We start from the raw sequence: 22,569 nt of genomic DNA on the forward strand, positions 1-22,569 counted from the left end.
TTCTCTCAGTTCATATCATTACAAGATGTTACCCAAGTTGAATTCTCCTAGTTAATTCATCAAATGAAAACCTTTTGCTAATTGAGTAACAATATTGTGAAACTTCTCATGCACAGCAGATGGCATATTTGCACATAAGTAATGAGTAAACTATTGTTGCTTCAGGATATTTTTGCAATAATTGATATGATCTTTTTCCCCTCAGTGGTATGACATCAGTGCTTTGTGGAGGAAACTCAGATGGGAAAATGTTCGCAAACATAATCAAAACTGTATCAGGTTGTACGAAGTAAACACCTGCATCCATTAGCAAACTACAATCTTGTTCTCCATTTTTAGTTTTAATAACTGCATTTATAAAGGCATAAACTCTTCAGAGTTAATAAATCCTCTCTTTCCAGCTGCATGCTCTAGTGTATGAAATACAATAAACCATTGAAAATAGTCCCACTTACTAATTAAAATCTAAATAATGTAATTAATTACATTAATTCATTAAAAAATATAAACCCTAAAAGTTTTAACCCTCACTCATATTTGCATAATTTTTAAAAATTACATATCTTTGTGTAACACTGATAAACCTTCAAAAAAAGGGTGAATTCTAGAGTATTAATAGGATTCTAGGATACTAATAGTCAAAAATATTTATTGGATATCCTTATGGGGAAATCATTGTGCAAAATAAAGATACAAAGCTTAATAACAAGATATGGCTGATGTCTCTATGAAGCTCAAACTGAGTAGTGGTAGTTTGCATATTAAAAACAAAGCTGAGTAAAACATAACAAAATAAATCTCACATAGACATAGGCAGACTCTTCTAACAAGTGGAAAGGAACCATCAGCAAACCCAGCAGTAGTGGTGAGGAGATGATAACTTCAAGATAAGGAGATTGAAGATGGATTCCCAAGGGAAATTCCATGACACCTGAAGGTTTGGGGTGTTACAGAGAAGCCTGGTACTTGCAGGGACTGTCTGAATACAAACATGAAGTTTAAAAGTGAAGACATTTAGGATGTGAAATAAAATAATGAAAATAAAGTGATAGGTGTTCCGGAGTCAGTTTGGAATTAGATCATATGTCAGACTGATAGGGTTTTTTAATGTTATTTACCTTTTTAAAAGCATAACATAATACATATAAATAATCTATAATCTCACACTTCTCTTGAATTATTTCCTTTGCCCAGTATTTGTTGTCTTGCCTGGATGTGCTTTAGGCAATAACATATTCTTATAGGACTGTAAACTTTGCTCAGATTACTACAAATATTCTTTTTATTTTGAAGTAATTTTAAATTTCAGCTCTCCAAAACAACACACACAATTTGAGATATTTGTAAATATAAGCGACTGGATAGATAGATTGTGTAGAATAAGATTTTTAATCGGAATTTTACATGAAAGCGTTGTAATTTGGTAAAATGACCTAAAAAGCACTTTTAGGGTTGTATAAATTAAGCATGGTGCCTGTGTAGGAAAATCATGAAATAAAAGAGCAATGAAACTCCTGGACTAAACCACTGAGGAAATGTGAACCAAGGTGATTCTATTCAGGATATTGGCAAATGAGACTCATTAAAGCATTATAGTTTATAAGAGTAAATAAATACACTGTAATAAGAAACTAACAAATATCATTCAAGTTTTATTTATTAGACTCCAGATATTTACCCATCTTGCTTTTTTACTTCATTGAGGACCCTGTTCAAATACCATCTCTTAAAGAAGCTTTCCTAGACTATTTTACTTAAAATTGTAGAATATATGCGGGATATACATTAAGAATGGAATATATATATATATATATATTTGAAATATTCATTGATACTGCTACCAGAAATACTGCTATCAGAAATAAATAAATGCATATATTCTATTTAGATAATAATCATTAAGAAGACCAGATATCATGGGCTCTAGAATTTGATATAGTGATCATCACTTGAGATAGGTATCTATGCCAGAAAATTAATAGAGAAACTTTTTTGGGAAAGAGGCAACATAACTTGAAAAATCAATAGTGTTACAGAGTCTTTTTGTTAGATGAACTGGTATTTTGTTCTTCCAACTTGCTTTCAGTTTGAATTGGGTGAGTCCATTGGACGACATTTATTCTGAATTTAATGCATTTTTCAAAGATACAATACAAATTGATTATTTGAATCACTTACAATTAATTTTGTAATATATAATGATATAAAGGAAATTAGGTAATCATTCATGACAATATTTTGCTTATATTAGCAAGTTATATCACAGCACCATTCTAGCAAATATGAAAATGACTAAATAATTATATATTACAGTGGAAGAAGTCAAAACACATAGAGATGAATGGTTTTACTGACTACCACTGATAATGCCATGGATACAAGTTGGAATAAAATAATGACCATTTGTCTTAGTTCTAGTATTTCTTACAACAAATATATGTTATTTCTATTAATGAGATCATTGTTTTCTGCACTAAGCCTAGAGCAGATTCAAATATGTCCATGTATATAATTATAATAAGAGAAAGGAAGCATTTTGATAAAATATTTTATTATTATTAAGAATAATAATATAATCATGGTTATAAAAATAGCAATTTTATTAACTACAGAAACTTTATATACAAGTCATAACCACAGTGTTCCCTTTTTGGGTAAGCGTCCAGCTTTACCACTCAATAGGCAGCTTATCAATTTCCTATTTACACCAAGACAAACAGTCTTAACATCCACAGTATTCCCTTTTCAGTTTCCTAAAGACAGAAACTTTCTGTGCAAATGGAAATGAACCTACTTAAAATTACACTGTCAAGATTTATAGGGACCAGAAAATTTTAACATTTTTCTTGTATGAGTAAATTCTTAGCACAAAACTCTGTTGAGCATTAAAAGATAACTTGTTTTTGAACTTTACTGTGAGAAGTATTTACATGTAACTATGTCTTTTTATTCAAATTGACTTTCTGTCAAATGAGTGTGTCTATAAATATGAAATAAAATTGAAAGTAGTTATATTTGGAACCTTAGTAAATCAATTTAAAGTTTTTAGTATGAGGGTTTATTAAAATTCCTTACCTCATGATTTCTATACTGCAATATCAGTATTTTATTTCTTTTTTTAAAAAAAGAAAAGATATTTTAAAACACTAACAAAAAATGTCTGACAATTTTTCACTTCTTGACAGTGCCTTTTCCCCCCAAGAGAATGTTGTGGCTATAACATTCACTTTGTATAGTACCATTGGTACCAACAAGAAATATTCACAGGAATAAGTGAAATACAATTTTGCTATCACATGCCATTACTGTTATTTTTCTTGCCTTCCAGTGTCTCATATTTCCCATAGTCTGAAACACTCAGATAGCAAGCAAGAGCCTGTTAATACTAGAAATTGATTCAATAGAAACCATTTTACTGAGGACCTGCCCACAGCAAATAGGTAAAACTTATTACGCATTTTACAATAAAATTAAGGAAGTATACAAAAGGACTATCACCCCTTCTGCACAGCAGAGGCATTATGACAAATATTTTAATTTTACATTACTATTCCTGGCAGACATAAGAAAATGTCCACAGTTACAACAGCACATAACCATTATTCAAACAGCCCAAACAAAAAATAGCATTAAAAACTTCTAATTTAAAAGATCCTTTTGTCCATTACTCAAAATACAATGGATTTTGGATAACTTGGATTTTTCATTTTTGTCCTTTATTAAGAAAAGAATGCCCAGCAAATAGTATCTTTTACCAGAGGCAAATGACATTATTATCTATTGTCCTACCACCTAAAATAACATGGATCTTGTTCATCTTGGTTTTATTCTCAATTCTGCTGACCTCCCTCTGTTACAAAGGGAACTTCCCAAAGCTATAACTGCTTTGTGTACCATGATGTCTGATGTTTTATGGGTAGTATGTTTTCACCTTTAAGAAAATGCAAAACATTGAATTCAAAATATCAAAAAAATTAGCTGTATCTTGTATCTAGGCAATCCCTATCTCTCTTAACATGGAAATTTAGAAGAAAAATTTTTAAATATGAATTTTTTAAAGTATTAAAACTTCATAAATGTTTTATGAATATCGCTAATATATGACTTAATAAAATTTTGCCAGTTCAGCAAGAAAAAACTGAAAAAAAAAAAACCTTTAATTTTCAGACAGTATACCTTTGAAATTCCTAATGGTTAGATTTAAATGTTATATCATATAAGGAAAGAAAAATACAATCAAATAAGATGGTGTGGACTGAGAACTTTTTGGAAGTCTCTTCGCTTTCACTGTTTCTTGATACCAGCACATGTTACCAAATACATATATATATATATGGCTGTATATATCTTGTGTGTATATATATATATATATATATACATATACATACATATATATATATGGTATATATAAGATATGTATATTGCACAATTTGGATAAGCATTTCTGGATTTGCTGTCCTGTACTCTGCGGACTAAGTTTTCAAGTAAATTTAAGAGCATTTCACTCAAGATTAAACAGTGTCCTATGAAACTTTTAGAGCATCGTTTGGATCTCTGTCCTTAATTGATATTATTCAAGAGAAACACATGAAAGAAATGGGGTTACTCGATTGGGAACATTCAAATAATCATTTTAGAATCTGTGTAGGATGATTTTGTGAAAATTCACAGCCTATCCTATTTGTTATTGTGGTCTCATTTCTTGACAAATACATGACTTTTAGCTAATCATGTCAAATACAATAATAAAATGATAATCTGGTATTATCAGATAGAATACAAAATTTGAATGAATATTCTCCATAGCATTAGAAAGATGCCAAAGATGTAAAATGAAATAAGATAAAATGTAGACATCTTATAAAATCTTTCATTCATCAGATTTAGCTCCCTTTTAAAAAAATAATTGAATTCAGAGTTTAGACAAGCTAGTTTCTTTCCTTTCCTATTACATTTTTCCCCTTTCCTTAAAATAAAGTTTTATTAGGGAAAAAGACTTCCAGGTTGAGAAATAGATTCTGATTTTTTTCTTCAATATGTACTGTAATGCATAGTTTGATGAAAGTCTCTTTACAAATCTTTGGGGATATTATGGAAACTTTCCTCTGAAATATTCTTTAAAATTCAAAGAAGGTGAGCTACAAGCCAATCACAGCAGCAAGTCTTAGAATTAACCTACTTAAATACATGTTAAAGACCAAAACACTTTTAAGCTTCAATTAGACAATTATCTAAGAATTAAAAAAATACTTTAGGAAAGTAGATCTAAAAATATCATTCATAAATAAGTGTCCCTAAATTTGAAGGAAAGAAATAATACTAATACACATATTACCCTCTTCCCCTTAAGAATTAGAAACTACACAATGACTAGGATGATAACTATGTCTAAACACCTACGTTAGGCATTCCTTTAACTTTGTGGGTCATGACCACACCTTAAATGCCAACCAGTAGAGATTATCTGCAGATTTTTTCTAGAGAATGAGTTGGTAACTTCTGTCTTGCACCTTTCCTTAAAATTTCTACTAGTCTTTAGACATTTACAGTTTTCTCTTAAGGGCAAACTATAGGTGAGCACTCAAAATATTAAGAGGTTACATTAGATATACCACAATTTGAACTCTAGTGCACGCACATGTGTCCCCAGGTAGGATTATATGGGTACATTAATTCATAAAACGTATGTGTACCAGTATTACAGGATACACAGTGAGGAGGAATGAATGAAATATAGTGTATTGCATATGCAAGGTAATGTAATTTAATATAGAGTTAGAGTTTAAGGACACGGGTATAAATTGTCTTTGTGAGGTTAAAATAATGTTTAACTCATGATGTATTCATTTATTAAGAAATTAATCTAGATAAGCAGCGTAGAGAGAGTAACTGAACTTTTCTGTTAAATCTTTTATCATCCAGCAATTATACCTTTGCAGTTTTTAATCCATTCAAGTATCTTCAGGAGATATGTTACTACACTTGCATGTACCTTAATTCACTTCAACATTTACAAAATAACACTGACAAACAAAACAACAGAAAACACTCATAAATATTAATGAGTATCTTAACAAACATGACACTCAAGTAGTTGTCTTAGGATTGTTTTCAGTGACATTTTAATTCCATGTTCTCCGAAATCTTCATGTAAAAGAGAATTGTACTGATGGAAGCTTCAGACACAGTTGCATCAGCTATGACTGTGGTATCTTATACGTTAATATAATTTTGTGTATCCATTTTGCATAATATGCCACTCGGACAAAAATGCCGGGACGATTTGGAATGGCACATCCACGACCAGGAACAATGACACCAAGAACCATTCTCATTTTATGTTGTTCACAAACAAGTGGGCCACCATAATCTCCCTAGGAAGAAACCATGCAACAATGACAACAACAAAAAAGTATTATTTTAAAAACAAAACTTAGTAATTCATTAATATTTTCTCTATAGATTTATATCTCAAATATACACATCTACACAAAAAGATTAAGTGCAGCTGACATATGAAGATGGAAATAGATGTTCTAGACCTTTGGTTGTCTTTCTACAGAATTACTCGCGTAAGACTGTGAGAAGTGCAAAAGTTCTCTATCGTTTTCTATCATGTGTAGTATTCATTTAAGAATGATCTGTCTGATACAAAATATTCACTCATCTTTTTATTTAAGTTTAGTTATTTATTTTAAGAGAGAGAGCAAGCGGGGGAGGGACAGAGATAGAGGAGGAGAGAGAGGGAGAATCCTAAGCAGGCTCTGCACTGACAGCACAGTAGATGAGAGGTGCTAACCACCCGAGCCCCCCCAGGTGTCCCTTTACTCGTCTTCTAACGTGGATTTTGTCTTTGTTGAATGAAGACTAATTAACATAAAGCCACTGATAGCTATTTAGAAGGCAGGCTTTATATTCACTCTTCTTTTCTTCCGATGTTCAAAATATGTTCAACATAGAAAATTCAGAAAATGTAGAAAAATACAAGTACTTTTGTTCCTCACCCATAATCATACAGTTTTAATGCTTAAACTGCATTAAATTTTCTTTTATTTCTAAAACTTTTTGTTTTTCTTCCTTCAATCTTGTCCCCAGAATGATTTTAGCAAGTTAAATATAAATGACAATTGATAAAAATAATTCTGTTTACTATTTGGAAATTACTTTTCTTGGCCTAAGGAAAGAATATTTCTGTATTTCCTATTGGTGTTAGTAGTTAAATTTATATATTTTTTATATATTGCATACTCCCCTTTGTGGGAGATAGCCTATGATTTCATGGCCAGCCTTTCTTTTCGTTTCCTTTTCTTTTCTTTCCTTTTCTTTTCTTTCCTTTTCTTTTCTTTTCTTTCCTTTCCTTTCCTTTCCTTTCCTTTTCTTTTCTTTTCTTTTCTTTTCTTTTCTTTTCTTTTCTTTTCTCTTCTTTTCTTTCTTGTATGTGCCTGTATGCAAAAAGTTTATTATATTAAAGCATGGGTGGTTACCCTGTTTTATCATCAGATGCAGACAGATGATAGATGAAAGATGAATAGATGAATGGATTGATTGGTATTTATATTTTTATAAATGTGCATACATTTATATTTATTATTATATATAATCATGACAAATGTGTTGCATCATTTTCATCCACGATGTAGTCTCCTAAGATTGCAATGACTGGCTTTTGGCATCCTTATGTAAAAAAGTGTGTTTGGGACTATCTCAATATTCCCATTACAGTGATGTGTTGAGGTAAAACTAGACTACTGAAAAATTTAGTTCTGAAATGCAGGTGTAAAGAAGAGAGCTATCAGCATTGTATGATGGGAGAAAATCAAGGTAGGGGTGAAGCTGGTGATAAAACAGCAAGGGAAATAGGTTAGTCTAAGAGATTTCATATAAGCTATGCCACATTACTTAATAAATCTGACTTTTAAATAAATGCACCATTGATTACTGATACAAACTCTTCAAAGCAGTTCACTTTGGGAGACTTTCACTAAATGTGGTTCCATTGCTATTATACAAATATTTGGGAGATTTTCTTCAAGTGTTTAGATTTTAGTGGCTTCAGGGATTATATTACCTTGTTTAAATATAAGTGATATTTTAAACAGTCTGGAGAATAAATACATTAAAAATTTTTTTAAATGCTGATTTATTTCTGAGAGAGAGAGAAAAAAACAGTGTGTGCAGGGGAGAGTCAGAGAGAGAGAGGGAGACACAGAATCTAAGCAGGCTCCAGGCTCTGTTCTAGCCATCAGCACAGAGCCAGACACGGGGCTCAAACCCACAAACTGTGATCATGACCTGAGCTGAAGTCGGACACTTAACCAACTGAGCCATCCAGGTGCCCTGAATAAATGCAGTTTTTGAAACATAGCAGAATCAATTTAAAATGGTCTGGTTGATATGGATAAAAAAATATATATGATAGTGTAATTAATAATTCAATACAATGCTAAAATTAGGAATCTAAGAATATATAGATGATAAATCAGATTATAGGCTGTTCTTTTTTAAACTTATGTTTTTTAATAGTTTTTATTTATTTCTAGGAGAGAGAGACAGAGAGACAGCGTGAGCAGGGGAGGGTCAGAGAGAGAGGGAGTCACAGACTCTGAAACAGGCTCCAGGCTCTGAGCTAGCAGTCAGCACAGAGACAAACGCGGGGCTCGAACCCACGAACCGCGAGAACATGACCTAAGCGAAAGTCGGACGCTTAACCGACTAAGCCACCCAGGCGCCCCTAGGCTGTTCTTGATATGCATTTGTCAAGCAGTTTTAGTAATAGCAATAGGGCTAGATAAGTGTATAGCTTCTTAAATGATCTTGAAGATTAGGTTGAGCTCAAAATTTTGTTCTTAAAGGGTTCTTAGTATAAGTAGGTAGGTAAACAAATCAATCAATCAATCAATCTTTCTACTATCAGGCTTTCAGTTATATTGATGGACACAGTAATACTGATTTACTGGAAAAAAAACAAATTTGAAAGTGTTTATGAACATATAATCTGTTTCTGACTATATCATTTAAAGGAGTTTTAAAAACTCTTCAACTTAGTAAATATTTTCAGGAATAGAATCTCAAAGCAATATGTACAACACATGTATGTCAATACATATTTATGCTGCATATTTAGAGTATTTTCCTACATATCAAAAGATTTTTCATTATTGACTGAACTTATTATTCCATGCCTTCCCGCTTATAGTATTCCAAAACTCCACAGTTCCTAGGCCTGGAACTATGTCTATTATACCCAAAATACATCTAAACACACCCATCGAAGGCCAAAGGGTGGCAGGGCACTGGGTGGCTTAGTAGGGTAAGCTCCTGACTCTTGGTTTTGGATTTGGTCTTGATCTCACAGTTTTGTGAGATATGTGTTCATGAACAGTGCTGCACTGCAGTGCAGCTTGTGCTTGGGGTTCTGTCTCCCTCTCTCTGTCCCTCTCCCACTATGCTGTCTTTGTCTCTCTCAAAATAAATAAATACAATTTAAAAATATTAAAAAATAAGACATAATGGATAAAAAAGCAAGACCCATGTATATGCTGTCTACAAGAGACTCATTTCAGACCTAAAGACATATGCAGATTGGAAATGAAGGGATGGAAAAGTGTTATCACTCAAATAGAAGTAAAAAGAAAAAAGCTGGTTTAGCAATATTTATACTGGACAAAATAGACTTTAAAACAAAGACTGTAACAAGAGATAAAGAAGGACACTACATAATGATAAAGGAAACAATCCAACAAGAAGATATACAAATGTAAATATTTATGCACCCAATATGAAAGCACCCAAATGCATAAGGCAACTAATAACAAACATAAAGGGAATAATTGATAGTAATACAATGAGAGTAGGGAACTTTAAGACCCCACCTATATCAATGCACAGATCATCCAGACAGAAGAATATCAACAATGAAAGAGTGGCTTTGAATGACACATTGTCCAGATGGATTGAACAGATACATTCAGAACATTCCATCTTAAAACAGAAGAATACACATTCTTTTCAGTTGCACATGCATTTTCTCCAAAATAGATTGCATGTCAGGCCACAAGATAAGTGTCACCAAATTTGAAGAGCCTGAAGTTGTACCATACATCTTTCCAACCACAGTGCTGTGAAACTAGAAATAAACCACAAGAAAAAAATCTGGAAAGATCACAAATACATGTAAGTTAAATGACATGCTACTAAACAATGAATAGATCAACCAAGAAATCAAAAAGAAATTAAAAAATATATGTGGACAAATAAAAATGAAAACACAACAATCCAAAATCTTTACAATGCAGCAAAACTGTTCTAAAAGTGAAGTTTATAATAGTACAGGCCTACCGCGAGAAGCAAGAAAAATCTCAAATAAACCACCTACCCTTATACCTAAAAACAGAACTAGAAAAGGAATAACAAACAAAACCCAAACAGAGCAAAAGAAAGGAGATAATAAAGATTAGAGCGGATATAAACAAAACAGAAACTAAAACAAAACAAAAACAAACCAATAGAACAAATCAATGAAACCAGCATCTGGTTCTTTGAAAAGATCAACAAAAGTAATAAACCTTTAGCTAGACTCATAAGACAGAGAGAGAGAGAGAGAGAGAGAAAATAAAATCAGAAATTAAAGAGGAGAAATGACAATGCATGCTACAGAAATACAAAGGATTATAAGAGAATGTTATGAAAAATTAGATGCCAACAAATTGGACAACCTAGAAGAAATAGATAAATTCCTAGAAACATATAACCTCTCAAAACTGAATCAGGAAGAAATAGAAATTTGAACATAAAGGCTACCAGCAATGAAATTTAATCAGTAATAAAAAAAAAACAACAAAAAAGCTCCCTACAAACAAAAGTCCAGGACCAGACACTTTCGCAAGTGAATTCTACATACATATTTAAAGGAGAGTTAACACCTATTCTCAAACTATTCCAAAAAACTAGAAAAGGAAAAGAAACTTCCCAATTCATTCTATGAAGCCAGCATTACGCTGATATCAAAACCAGATAAAGACACTACAAAAAAAGAGAACTATAGGCCAATATCTCTGATGAAAATAGATGCAGAAATCCTCAACCAAATATTAGCCAACCAAATACAACAATTAATGATTTAAAAAACCATTTGTCATGACCAAGTCATATTCACTCCTGGGATACAAGGGTGGGTCAATATTATCAAATCAATCAATGTGATACATGACCTGAACAAGAGAAAGGATAAAAACCATATGATCATTTCAACGGATGCAAAAAAAACATCTGACAAAGTACAACATCCATTCATGACAAAAATCCTCAAAAAGTAAGTTTGGAGGGAACACACCTCAACATAATAAAAGCCGTCTATGAAAAACCCACAGCTAATATCATCCTCAATAGGGAGAAACTGAGAGCTTTTCCTCTATGGCCAGGAATAAGACAGAGATGTCCACTCACACCCTGTTATTTAACATATTACTGGAAGTCCTAGCCACAGAAACCAGACAACAAAAAGAAATAAAATGTATCCAAATTGTCAAGGAAGAAGTCAAACTTTCACCGTTTGTAGATGACATGATATTCTATATAGAAAACCCTAAAGATGCCACCAAAAAACTACTAGAATTAATAAATGAATTTAGTATCACAAGATACAAAATCATTGTGTAGAAACCTGTTGCATTTCCATACACTAATAATGAAGTAGCAGAAAAAGAAATGGAGAAACCAATCCCATTTACAATTGCACCAAAAATAATAAAATACCAGGGAATAAACTTAACCAAGGTGGTCAAAGGCCTTTTCTCTGTAGACTATAACATTGATGAAAGAAATTGTCGATGACACAAGGAAATATAAAGATATTCCATGTTCATTGATAGAAGAACAAATATTGTTAAAATGCCCATACTTACAGAGAAATATACAGATTTAATGCAGTCCCTATCAGAATACCAACAGCATTTTTCACAGAACTAGAAAAAACAACCCTAAAATTTGTATAGAACCACAAAAGACCCTGAATAGCCAATGTAATCTTGAAAAAGAACAGAACTCGAGGTATCACAATTCTAGATTTCAAGATATACTACAAAGCTGTTGTAATCAAAATAGTATACTACTGACATAGAACAGACATATGTATCAATGGAACAGAAGAGAGATCCCAGAAATAAACCCAAAATTATATGGTCAATTAATCTTCAACACAGGAAGAAAGAAGGTGCAATAGGAACAGTCTCTTCAACAGATGGTATTGGGAATACTGGATAGCTACATGCAAAATAATAAAACTGGACCACTTTCTTTCACCATACACAAAAAGAAATCCAAAATGGACTAAAGACAAAAACATGAGACCTGAAACCATAAAAATCCTAGAAGAGAGCACAGGAAGTAGTTTCTCTAAAATCACTCATAGCAACATTTTTCTAGATATGTATCCTGCGGCAAGGGAAACTAAAGCAAAAATAAATTACTGGGATTACACCAATCCCCAAAATAAAAAGCTTCTGCATAGCAAAGGACGCAGTTAACTAAACTAACAAGCTACCTCATGAATGGGAGAAGATATTTTCAGATGACATATCGGATGAAGTTAGTATCCAAAATATATAAAGAATCTATACAATGTCAACACCCAAACCTGAATAATCCAATTGAAAAATGGGCATAAGACATGAACAGACATTTCTCCAAAATATACAGGGGTCAACAGATATACGGAAAGATGTTCAATATCACTCATCATCAGGGAAATGCAAATCAGAACTACAATGAGATATCACCTCATAACTGCCAGAATAGCTAATATCAGAAACACTAGAAATAACAAGTGTTGGCCAGAATGTGGAAAAACAAGGAACCCTCTTGCACTGTTGGTAGGAATGCAAATTGGTGCAGCCACTGTGGAAGACAGCATAGAGGTTCCTTAAAAAATTAAATACTGGGTATTTATCCAAGAAATATGAAAACATTAACTCGAAAAGGTATGTGCAACTCTATGTTTATTGCAGCATTATTTATAATAACCAAATTATGGAAGCAATGTAAGGGCCCATAAATAGATGAATGGATAAAGATGTGGTATACATATACACACACACATGCACCCAAACACACAGGAATATTACTCGTAAAAAAGAATGAAATCTTGGCCATTTGGAGCAACGTGAATGAATCTAGAGAGTATAATGCTAAGTGAAGTAAGTCAGTAAAGAAAGACAAATACCATATGATTTCACTCATGTGGAATTTAAGAAACAAAGAAAAAAAGAGACAGACCAAAAACAAACAAACAAACACCAGAATGTTAACTACAGAGAACACACTGTGCTTACCAGAGGGGAGGTGGGTGGGGGAGATGAGCACTGAGTAATGTATAGAGTTATTGAATCCCTATATCGTACACCCAAAACTAATATAACACTGCATGTTAACTGCGCTGGAATTAAAATTTTTAATAAAAATGTAAAAATATATTCTCAGTTTCAGAAATAATTTTAAAAGCACAAAATGTGCATAAAATAAGTTTAAAACTTTAAAAAGTAAAAAAACAAAATGCCTGTAAAATAATGGTTTCACAGCTTGTCTGTATAAAATAGGGGTTGGAACACAGCCAAGTTGAAGGAACAGTTGCCTAACAAATGAAAATGTCCAAGCTCTTAAAGTCACAAACTTTGACCATTTGGTTTTTTAAAATAGAATTGTTTAAATACACACAAACACACACACACTCACATGCACATGCCCTGTATTAACCAAAGACACATTTAAAAATTTAAAACCAGGCCTGTAACTGCTAACAAAATTACTAAGAGAGTTCATTTAGGGAGAATTTGGGAAGATCAGATAACTTTAGAAAAAACATTAGAAAAATGCAAAGTATTGTATCAAACTGCATATTGAATACTTTTCATCTGAACAGCTATCCATTGGAGTTCTGGCTGTATTTTTTCATTGTTTTTGTCTTTGTTTTGAGAGACAAATGTCATCTTAGCTTGCTGATAATGAAACATGGATTCTCTTGCTGTTTAGTTAAAGTAAGTGCACAAGGAAAATGAAAGATTACCTTTCCCAGATTCTGTCTCTTAGAACAATTTGGTATACAGGGATATTTATTTGAGAAAAATGGACCAAAATACCAAACAGACAAAAAAAGAAACAAAACATAAACATGAGAGACTATGACATTACATACTTCTTAAAAAAGAAAAAAAACCTTTTTACCTCACATGGTCCTGACACAATATTTTCGGCTCCTGCACATATTTCAGACTCATTCAGAGTCACCTTCCCTTGATGGTATTGGCTGCATTTCTCATTCCCCATAATATAGAGATGTGCTACTCGTAACAGACCATCAGGAGTGATTGCTAGAATGATGTAAAAAATGCACAGTTCATGAGCACAGGGTAAGGTGAGAAAAAGAGGAAACAAATAGAATTGTTTTAAGTTGAAAAAGTATGATATTGCCTTATCTTTTAAAAATAGCTTACATCCAGTATAACCCCAGCCGTAAACACTGCAAGTGGTTTTTTCTGGAATGGTGCATCCATAATTAGGTAAATCGATTGTGCTAACAAAATCATCCAGGACAGCAGGCCTGAAAATAGAAAGTATAACGATGAATACTCTTGACTGAATCAACACAAAATTAACAGTTGAAATTTGGTGTTGATTTTTAATATGAGATTAAGAGAGAATAAGCAGTCTTGTTTCTTAAAAAAGAAGGGGATGGATGTCTAATCTAACAGAGGTAGTAGAGATGGGAGTAGGTAGCAGAGAAATGAGTTATTTACTTGCTAATATTATTTGCTAAGTGGTCACTGTATTTTTAAAATATTATTTTACCTACTAAAGTTATCAAATGACTACTCACTAAACTTTGGTTTTAGAGCAGGTTAGTCAGACTTGGTCAAACCTCATTTATTAATTTTTGAGAATTCTGAAGATGTCTCTCTTTGTTTCTTTGTACAGACACACACCTATATATGACACGTGACATATACTTTTATATGACATATGCTTATATATTTTATATTAAATTCACATAAAAGAGAGAGAATCGCCACATAGCTGAAGAAAAGGCTTCAATAATTCCAGTGTGCGTTACAAATACAAAACCTTCTCAAGCAACTAACCTAGCAAGCTTCAGTAACACCAGATCTGATCCTTCAGGCCCATATACCAGCTGGGAAACATTTAGAACTTGCTTGCGTCTCTCATCTCTTCCATGGATATCATGAATCCCGAGCCAAGCTTCGTAATCTTTCAAGTCTTTGTTGCTAAGTAAAAAATTAAATGTAAAATACATTTTTAAATTGTAGTATTATTCACACATATTATCATTTTAGCTTATAAATAGGGCGGATACATAACCTAAATTTAAAATTTGAATCAAAGTATAATAAAGAGCAACATATTTATTATGAGAGATTCTGAATGTTGCCAGCACACATAAGGAGAAAGAGCCTTCAAGTTGCTCAAATTCTAAATGTCTATTTAAGAAAAAAAAAATAAAACCTTTTCATTATGCTTGCTTAAGGGTCACACGTGAACAATTCTAAGGTGAAGCACATTACATGAGTTATAATTTTCTGCAGATTTTCCTTCTTAGCTTTGTGTATGTTTGGTTTATTAATGGGGATTGAAATTTTGTACCAACAAAATCAAAATGTCTTCGATGAAAAAGCAGAAGGTAAGCTTACAAATGCTGCCTCCTTAACTTTTCCTTAGGCTAATTCTCATTAGAAAATATTCCCAGAATGATTGTGAGGCTGGATCTACATAAGAAGGGAGAAGTGAGAATTGAGAGAAATTTGCTGATAATTCAGAAAAAAATTTCTATTTGCAAATAAAGAGTGCAAGTAGGAGGTGAGGGGAAAAGATTATTTACATAATTCTAGCAAAATTCCCTCCCAAATGAGAGTCATACCAGTTGTCGAAAAAAGTGAACAGAAGTAGTGCCCAGCACATAAATATCAATTAAGTCAAAGTAAGTTTTGCAAGCTAAATCTAAAAAAAGAAAGTACATAATTTTTTCACCCCTTGTTGGCAAATCTGCTAAATGAATACACATTCTAAGCCTGAAAGCTAAATGGAAACCCTACATATTTTTAAATGCTCAAAACAAATATTGGTTTCAGAAACACTTTACCGAGAAGGGAAACATTGTCTTGCGGTAAGAATCCAACTTTCCTTTATCAATGATCCTCCACAGATATGTTTATTTCTATGAGAAAGAGGAAAGAGAAACAAGTAACATCTGTGCAGAAAGGGTGCCTGCCAATTAATGCAAAACTTATGGCTCTATTTGTTAAAAATAAATGCATTTGAGAGGAAAATATAGAAATTAACTCAGAATAAAATGAGTAATTCTTTTACTGAAAGGATGATATTTGATGATTGTAGCATTAGCATTTTTTCATAATGTAATTACAAATATGAAATCATCTTTATTTTTGAATAAGGAGCCTTACCATTACACACCAAGATCCATATCCAACACACATATTCATGTGCGTGTGTATTTATCCTTGTGAGAGCAAGTATGTACTACAAATATAGAATATTTAGCTTGAATAAACATCACAAAAGAATCACAAAAACAATTAGACCTATTTAAATGCAGTATCTGATTATAAAAATGCAACTTTGGGTTTTTACCTGAACCCTAAAAACTATCTGATCATAGCAATATATTGGTGTCCATTATTTCCCTTCTTTCATTACCATTATTTATTTTTGATATGTTAACTTTGAATACAGCGGAGTTTGAGTAAATTTGTTGAGGGTAAAGCAAGCAATATAAAATTTCACTTATAAAATTAAAACAGTTTATAAGACAAATCATCTAGGAAATTATTAAATATTTGTAGGGAAAAAATACTAGCACATTTATTTGATGATATTCTAAACCTGTAAATGCATTATATTTTGGCAGAGAAATGGGAAAAAAAGCACAACTCTTCCCAATTTACATTTCCAAAGAGTACAGATGTTCAATGCTTCAGAGGGTAATAGAAGAAGGTTCCCAGACTAAGACCGTAATTATTTATGGCCCGCACCACAGAGGAGGATAAGAGTATATATCGAGTTTTAATTTCTATTCCTCCCATATGTGTTTTGGAAGAATAACTAAATAGCTGCTTTTTACTGTGGACTTGGATTTAAAAGAAAAAAAATAGGTTTTGCTAAAAATTTATAGTACTCTGATCTGATGAAAGAGTTTCACCTGCTCCTCTAAGGATGGAGACTTTCAAAGGAGTATTCTTATCCATCCTCCCATGGTCAGTAATAAATTTAGAAGTATATGCCTCATTTTTTTTCCTAGAGTTGTGAGATTTGTAAAGAACTACCAAGTAATTCACATATGTGGAATCTTAGAACAAATTTATCATAAAGAAAATGAAACACTCCCCCCAAAATTGACAGTCCTCGTTAAACTGTTTATATCTCATAGTCAGCTCTAATTCTGGAAAGTTTCACAAGTCTGTTTCAGTACTACACACCTAGGACAGCTACACTACAATTATCGACATAAATATTTGTCAAATTTGATGGGTTACTTCTTGCAAGAAGGGCATATTGAAAGGAAGCTTTAGACCATCTTCTACCAGTATCAAAAGTCTGATTTATATTTCTATCAAATTTATAAAATCCATGCTTGCCAAGAACTTGCTTATTCATAAAAGAACTTCATTTTCAAGTTGTCTTTTTTCTACTTTAATATCCCTATGATTTAACTGTAGAAAAAGATGTATTTTCTACCTCTAACTAGGAAGTTAGATGTAAAGGAATATAGGGTCTTCAAAGAGAGGAGATATTTGAGTTGGTATTTGGAGAATGAGAAGGATTTTCCAGGCATAAAATACAGTGGGAAAAACAACCTAAAGTCTTGGAGGAAGAAACATGGGGTGTCTTGAAAACAAGGGAAAATGGGGCTAGAATTCAGGTATATTTTGGGATAAGCTATAAGATGAGGTTCCAACAGAGAAAAATACAAAGGTACCATAACATTCTGATTACCATACTGTATAATATATGTAATATATAGGGAGTTGTAAGATCAGATTTTAATTTTTTTTTATTTCTGAAAGAGAGAGAGAGAGCGTGAGCAGGGGAGGGTCAGAGAGAGAGGGAGTCACAGAATCTGAAGCAGGTTCCAGGCTCTAAGCTAGTCAGCACAGAGCCCAACGTGGGGCTCGAACCCACAAACCGTGAGATCATGACCTGAATCAAAGTCAGATGCTTAACCGACTGAGCCACCCAGGCGCCCCATATCAGATTTTAGTTAACTTCTATTTTCAATATTTAATTCTTCCAACAGAATTAGTAATCTTAATTTTATATAAGTATATTGTCCAAAATGATTTTACTGAGAACGTACCATGATTCTTAAGAACACTGAGAAATAGACATGTCAAGAATTTTTCATCCATGCTGAATAGTATAATAGAAAGGCTATCCAACTTCAGTATAGTTGGTTAATCTTTTTCTCAATGATAGGATATTGTAGAAGTTAAAATTTTCATTTTCATTAGAATGCCAATGAAAAAATTTAGAAATTAAAAACAAAAATATAAAGTTTCTGATATGATTATATATAGGTATGTTAGAAAATAATGTCATAATATCCTAGATTAGGGCATTAATTGCATGTGTCTTAGAACTACTTCAGTGATATCAAGGTATGAGTAGGTTCTCTGTGTAATTGCATTTTATTAATCATTAATGAAGTGTCACTTGTGATCAGAGACAATGTCATAGGGAACCTCCACAAACATTTCAAAAGGCACCATCTCTGGAGGCACAGATTGCAAAATCCGAGGGTAACCAGCAAGCAGAATGTGGCCAGTCTCCTCTTGTGCCGCCCTCATATGGGTGCCTGTAGGGGTGCCACAACCATCCTGTTGGAAATAAGGCTTTGCAAATAATTCAAATACATATGATTTGTATCTATTAATAATTACCTGTATTTCAAACTAACCATCCATCCTACATTTGTTCGTGTTGGAATTCCATTTACAACTCTCAGTTGTTTTGTTTTGGCACAAGATATTACAGGATCTAAAAAGAGGACCAAAGATAACATTTTGACAAACATTTTACAATAATCAGTCCCTCTCAGTTTGTTTAAAAGCATGGTAATTAAACAAATGCAACTACTATAAGTTTGTCAGAACACTTGGAGGAAAGAAGGTATTATGACTGTAGTGTCAAAACAGGCCTAAAATGTTTGCTGTGTTCATCTAAGTAGACAAGTAACATTAAAAAAAAAAAAAAAAGAATTAATTCACGGGAGACAGCATTGCCATAGTGGCAGTAGTTTTGGTCACCAAGCCCTAATATAGGCTCTTCAGATCTAACAACAATTGTTATTTCCTTCACAAACCTACTTCAGTACAAAATGGAACAGTGTTCTTTATAGTGGCCATTTCTGAATGACAATGGAAATTAATAGCCTCAATGAAAAAAAAACTATATTTGTCTTTTATTACTTCTGAATTTTTATGATAAGAATGTAGAGCCTTTTTGAAACATGTTACCAGAAGTGCATTTACTGAAATTGCATCCAGATGACATAATTATTTTATCCAGATCATTAAACCCAAATAACATGATACAGAATTCTTTTGAGTCAAATTTTTCCTGACCCTTCTCTGGATTCCTCATCTTACTTACCCTTTCTACTCCTGTACATGGTCTAAAATTTCCATTTGCTCTTTCAGGCTGAGACACAGCAGGTGGTCTCTTAAATCAAAACCCTGAGTGTCTTCCTTCAGCCCAAGACATATGTGAAAATCAGAAACAAGCAATTCTAAAAACATTTTTGTAAATTGAATATTAACTGAACTTCCTGCTTTGTATCATCTTTAACTAGTGGTGCGTGTAAAGAGCCTTAAAAATAGAGCAGGGTGGACACACTGCTTAACTTTCCAAGCTTCTGGTTTTATTTTTTCTGACTTTAGCATCCTGATTTAAATTTAAAGGATGGTGAAGGTCCATTAAGGTCCATTTTGACCAAAACTACAAGCAAGATAAATGCTCTTTTCAAAGTTAAGTATAGCATCTTATATTTTCAGACAGAGAATTGAAGTTTGATATTCAGTACATAGTTTCCTTTGTAACCCCTTTACACGTGCATGTAGAGAAAAATTTAATTTAAAAAAATACTTTAAATTATTTCTATGATGGCAGTTAATATAGCGATATTTTTACATGAAGAAAATAATGACATAACTTCTGAATCCTAGAGATTCGAATATACTACATGTTACAAAAGATTACTTACGGTCTAAGTTGACTATTGTAGGTGTGGTATCACCTTCGCCTGTAAAATAAACATATACATATATACATAATTCATTCATACATATTTCCATTATATAAACCAAAGCTATATATTAAAATCCAAATATCCATGAACTGGATAACTTACTAAACTTTTGACATTTTATTTAAAGATAAAATGTAATGGTATGCTTCTAGTAAGTATGTATCTCATCTCTTTGCTAGGCAGTAATGGAGGCGCCTTCCTACTTGTAGTGGATAGATAATGTGAGGAAAGTCCTATTATAGAACTGTGGAGCCTCTCAGGTGTGTGATTTGATGAGTATTGGAAGCTTAGATTACCCTGCTGGACTCAGGGAGCTGCCTCATCTTACAGAGATGCCCAATGCGGTACACATGAATATCGCATTGAATAGCACTAATGCTTATTATTGTTTGCTTGGGCCAATCATACAGATTGACTTTGGTATTTTTTTTGTTTTTGTTTTTACTGTAATTTAGGCCTTTTACAGATTTTCTGAAAATCAGTTTTATTTTGCTATATGGTTGAGGATAACTGAAACATCACATGCTTCAGAAAACATCAAGAATTCTAGAATATAGAAATCAATGTCACTAATGGAAAAAGAGGGATGACAAAATATAATTGCATTTTGTTAGAATATTTCAAATACTGATTTTTCCACGTGGTAACAAAAACAAAGGATGGGAAAAAAGAACACTGGGAACTGCAAGTTAATTCTAACTAACACGTCATAACTTACTTATTTTTTTTTCATAACCTCCCTACTGGGGTTTAATCTCTGCAAAGAGTAAAGCTTGGAAGATGCTAGGATTTGAAAATACTTATGCAATAATGAATGAGGCATAAGACATTTCCTGTAGTTTAATGTCTGACTGTTCGGTAATGATGGTATAGAGTTTAGTCAGGCACTATTTAAACCCAGCTGGTTGTTAATCCCTGGCAAGGCCCTGAGCTCACATAAACTGGCGCAAGATAATAATGGCATATGGATTCCTTTCTAATACATGCAAATTTAATTGTTATCAGGGAATCTCATAGGAATTAACATATGCTAAGGGGTTGTTATTTATGTTCATTTTACATACCTAGATATTTTAAATGAATAAGGGTAAAGGCAAACATATAAATTTCATTATTTCCCTTTTTAGCTTATCTTTGAGGAGAATATCTTAGAGTCAGCTGAAGTCAGTATTTTAGCTCATAGTACGAATTAGGATTGAGGACAACTATGGTCATTAAAACATCAAGGATATTTGTCATTCTACTCCAATCAATTACTTGAAAATTCTAAAATTAAAAACTAGATTTTTAGTCTTTCTGGTGTTGCGATGAAAGACATAGACCAGCCATTCTATCTTAAATTGTATATCAAGTTTCCTATTTCTAAGCATCAAGTTAATAGGTCAACAAAATAATTATTGCAATTTACTATGTTTTTTTAAATTTATAGATATTGTATATTTAGGACTTTAATAATTTATATTATATTTTTCCATTAAACCAATATTTCTCATACTTTAGAATAAGCTGAAATACCACTTAACATCAGATTTCTGAAGTTTCTGAGTTGATGACTAGATTATGAGTTTCTTAAAAAGCATTCTAGCTTCTTCTGTTGAATACTTAGAGCAAAACTTTGAGAAACTGCTCTCTAGGCCTTTTCCATTTTACCATCAAATACTATTCTTGCTTCTTCTTTTTGTTTTTCCCATACTGTCTCCACCATAGCACTCAAATCTAAGACATACATATATATAATACAAATCTTTTGTAGTGATTCAACTTAAATTGAAAGGGAAACATGTCAGTGATAAAGGTTTTACCTATGGAAGAGTAGGTAAATGTGTATGTGTTTCTATGGCCTCAGAACCAAATATGAGTTCATAACTGAAAAAAAAATCCTTTAATGTGTCTTAGTTTCAATCCAAGCTCAAAACCTTATGGACATCACATATTTCTCCAAGCAGATATCTATGTTCCCATTCTCACTACATATTTTAATATTAATATATACTTATTAAATTATATTTACATAAATGTCTCTTCTCTACACTGAAAAGTAACTGAAGGTAAAAAAATAGTTTATATTGTTGTATACCTAGCATGTTATAACATAGGGCTTTGTACACACTAGCAACTCAATTTAAAATTAATAAGTGAATAGGGGCGCCTGGGTGGCTCAGTTGGTTAAATGGCCAACTTTAGTCAGGTCATGATCTTGTGGTCTGTGTGTTCGAGCCCTGCATCAGACTCTGTGCTGA

At 32.5% G+C, this 22,569-nt stretch overlaps 1 protein-coding gene across 1 annotated transcript in view; it reads right to left on the bottom strand.

Moving 5' to 3' along the window:
• Positions 1–5,022: 5,022 nt before the first annotated feature.
• The window catches only part of HGF (hepatocyte growth factor), a gene marked incomplete at its 5' end in the record, with an annotated part of 61,258 nt that continues 43,711 nt past the window's right edge, over positions 5,023–22,569 (bottom strand). Inside the window, 7 exons of the mRNA XM_039252467.1 lie at positions 5,023–6,374; positions 14,218–14,363; positions 14,487–14,593; positions 15,132–15,275; positions 16,148–16,222; positions 18,963–19,059; positions 20,285–20,323. Of these exons, the coding sequence (XP_039108398.1) occupies positions 6,198–6,374; positions 14,218–14,363; positions 14,487–14,593; positions 15,132–15,275; positions 16,148–16,222; positions 18,963–19,059; positions 20,285–20,323 (785 nt within the window). The remainder of the gene's footprint in view (positions 6,375–14,217; positions 14,364–14,486; positions 14,594–15,131; positions 15,276–16,147; positions 16,223–18,962; positions 19,060–20,284; positions 20,324–22,569) is intronic.

The sequence above is a fragment of the Hyaena hyaena genome, unplaced genomic scaffold (assembly GCF_003009895.1).
Source record: "Hyaena hyaena isolate Hyena2069 unplaced genomic scaffold, ASM300989v1 scaffold_415, whole genome shotgun sequence".
Lineage (NCBI taxonomy): Eukaryota > Metazoa > Chordata > Mammalia > Carnivora > Hyaenidae > Hyaena > Hyaena hyaena.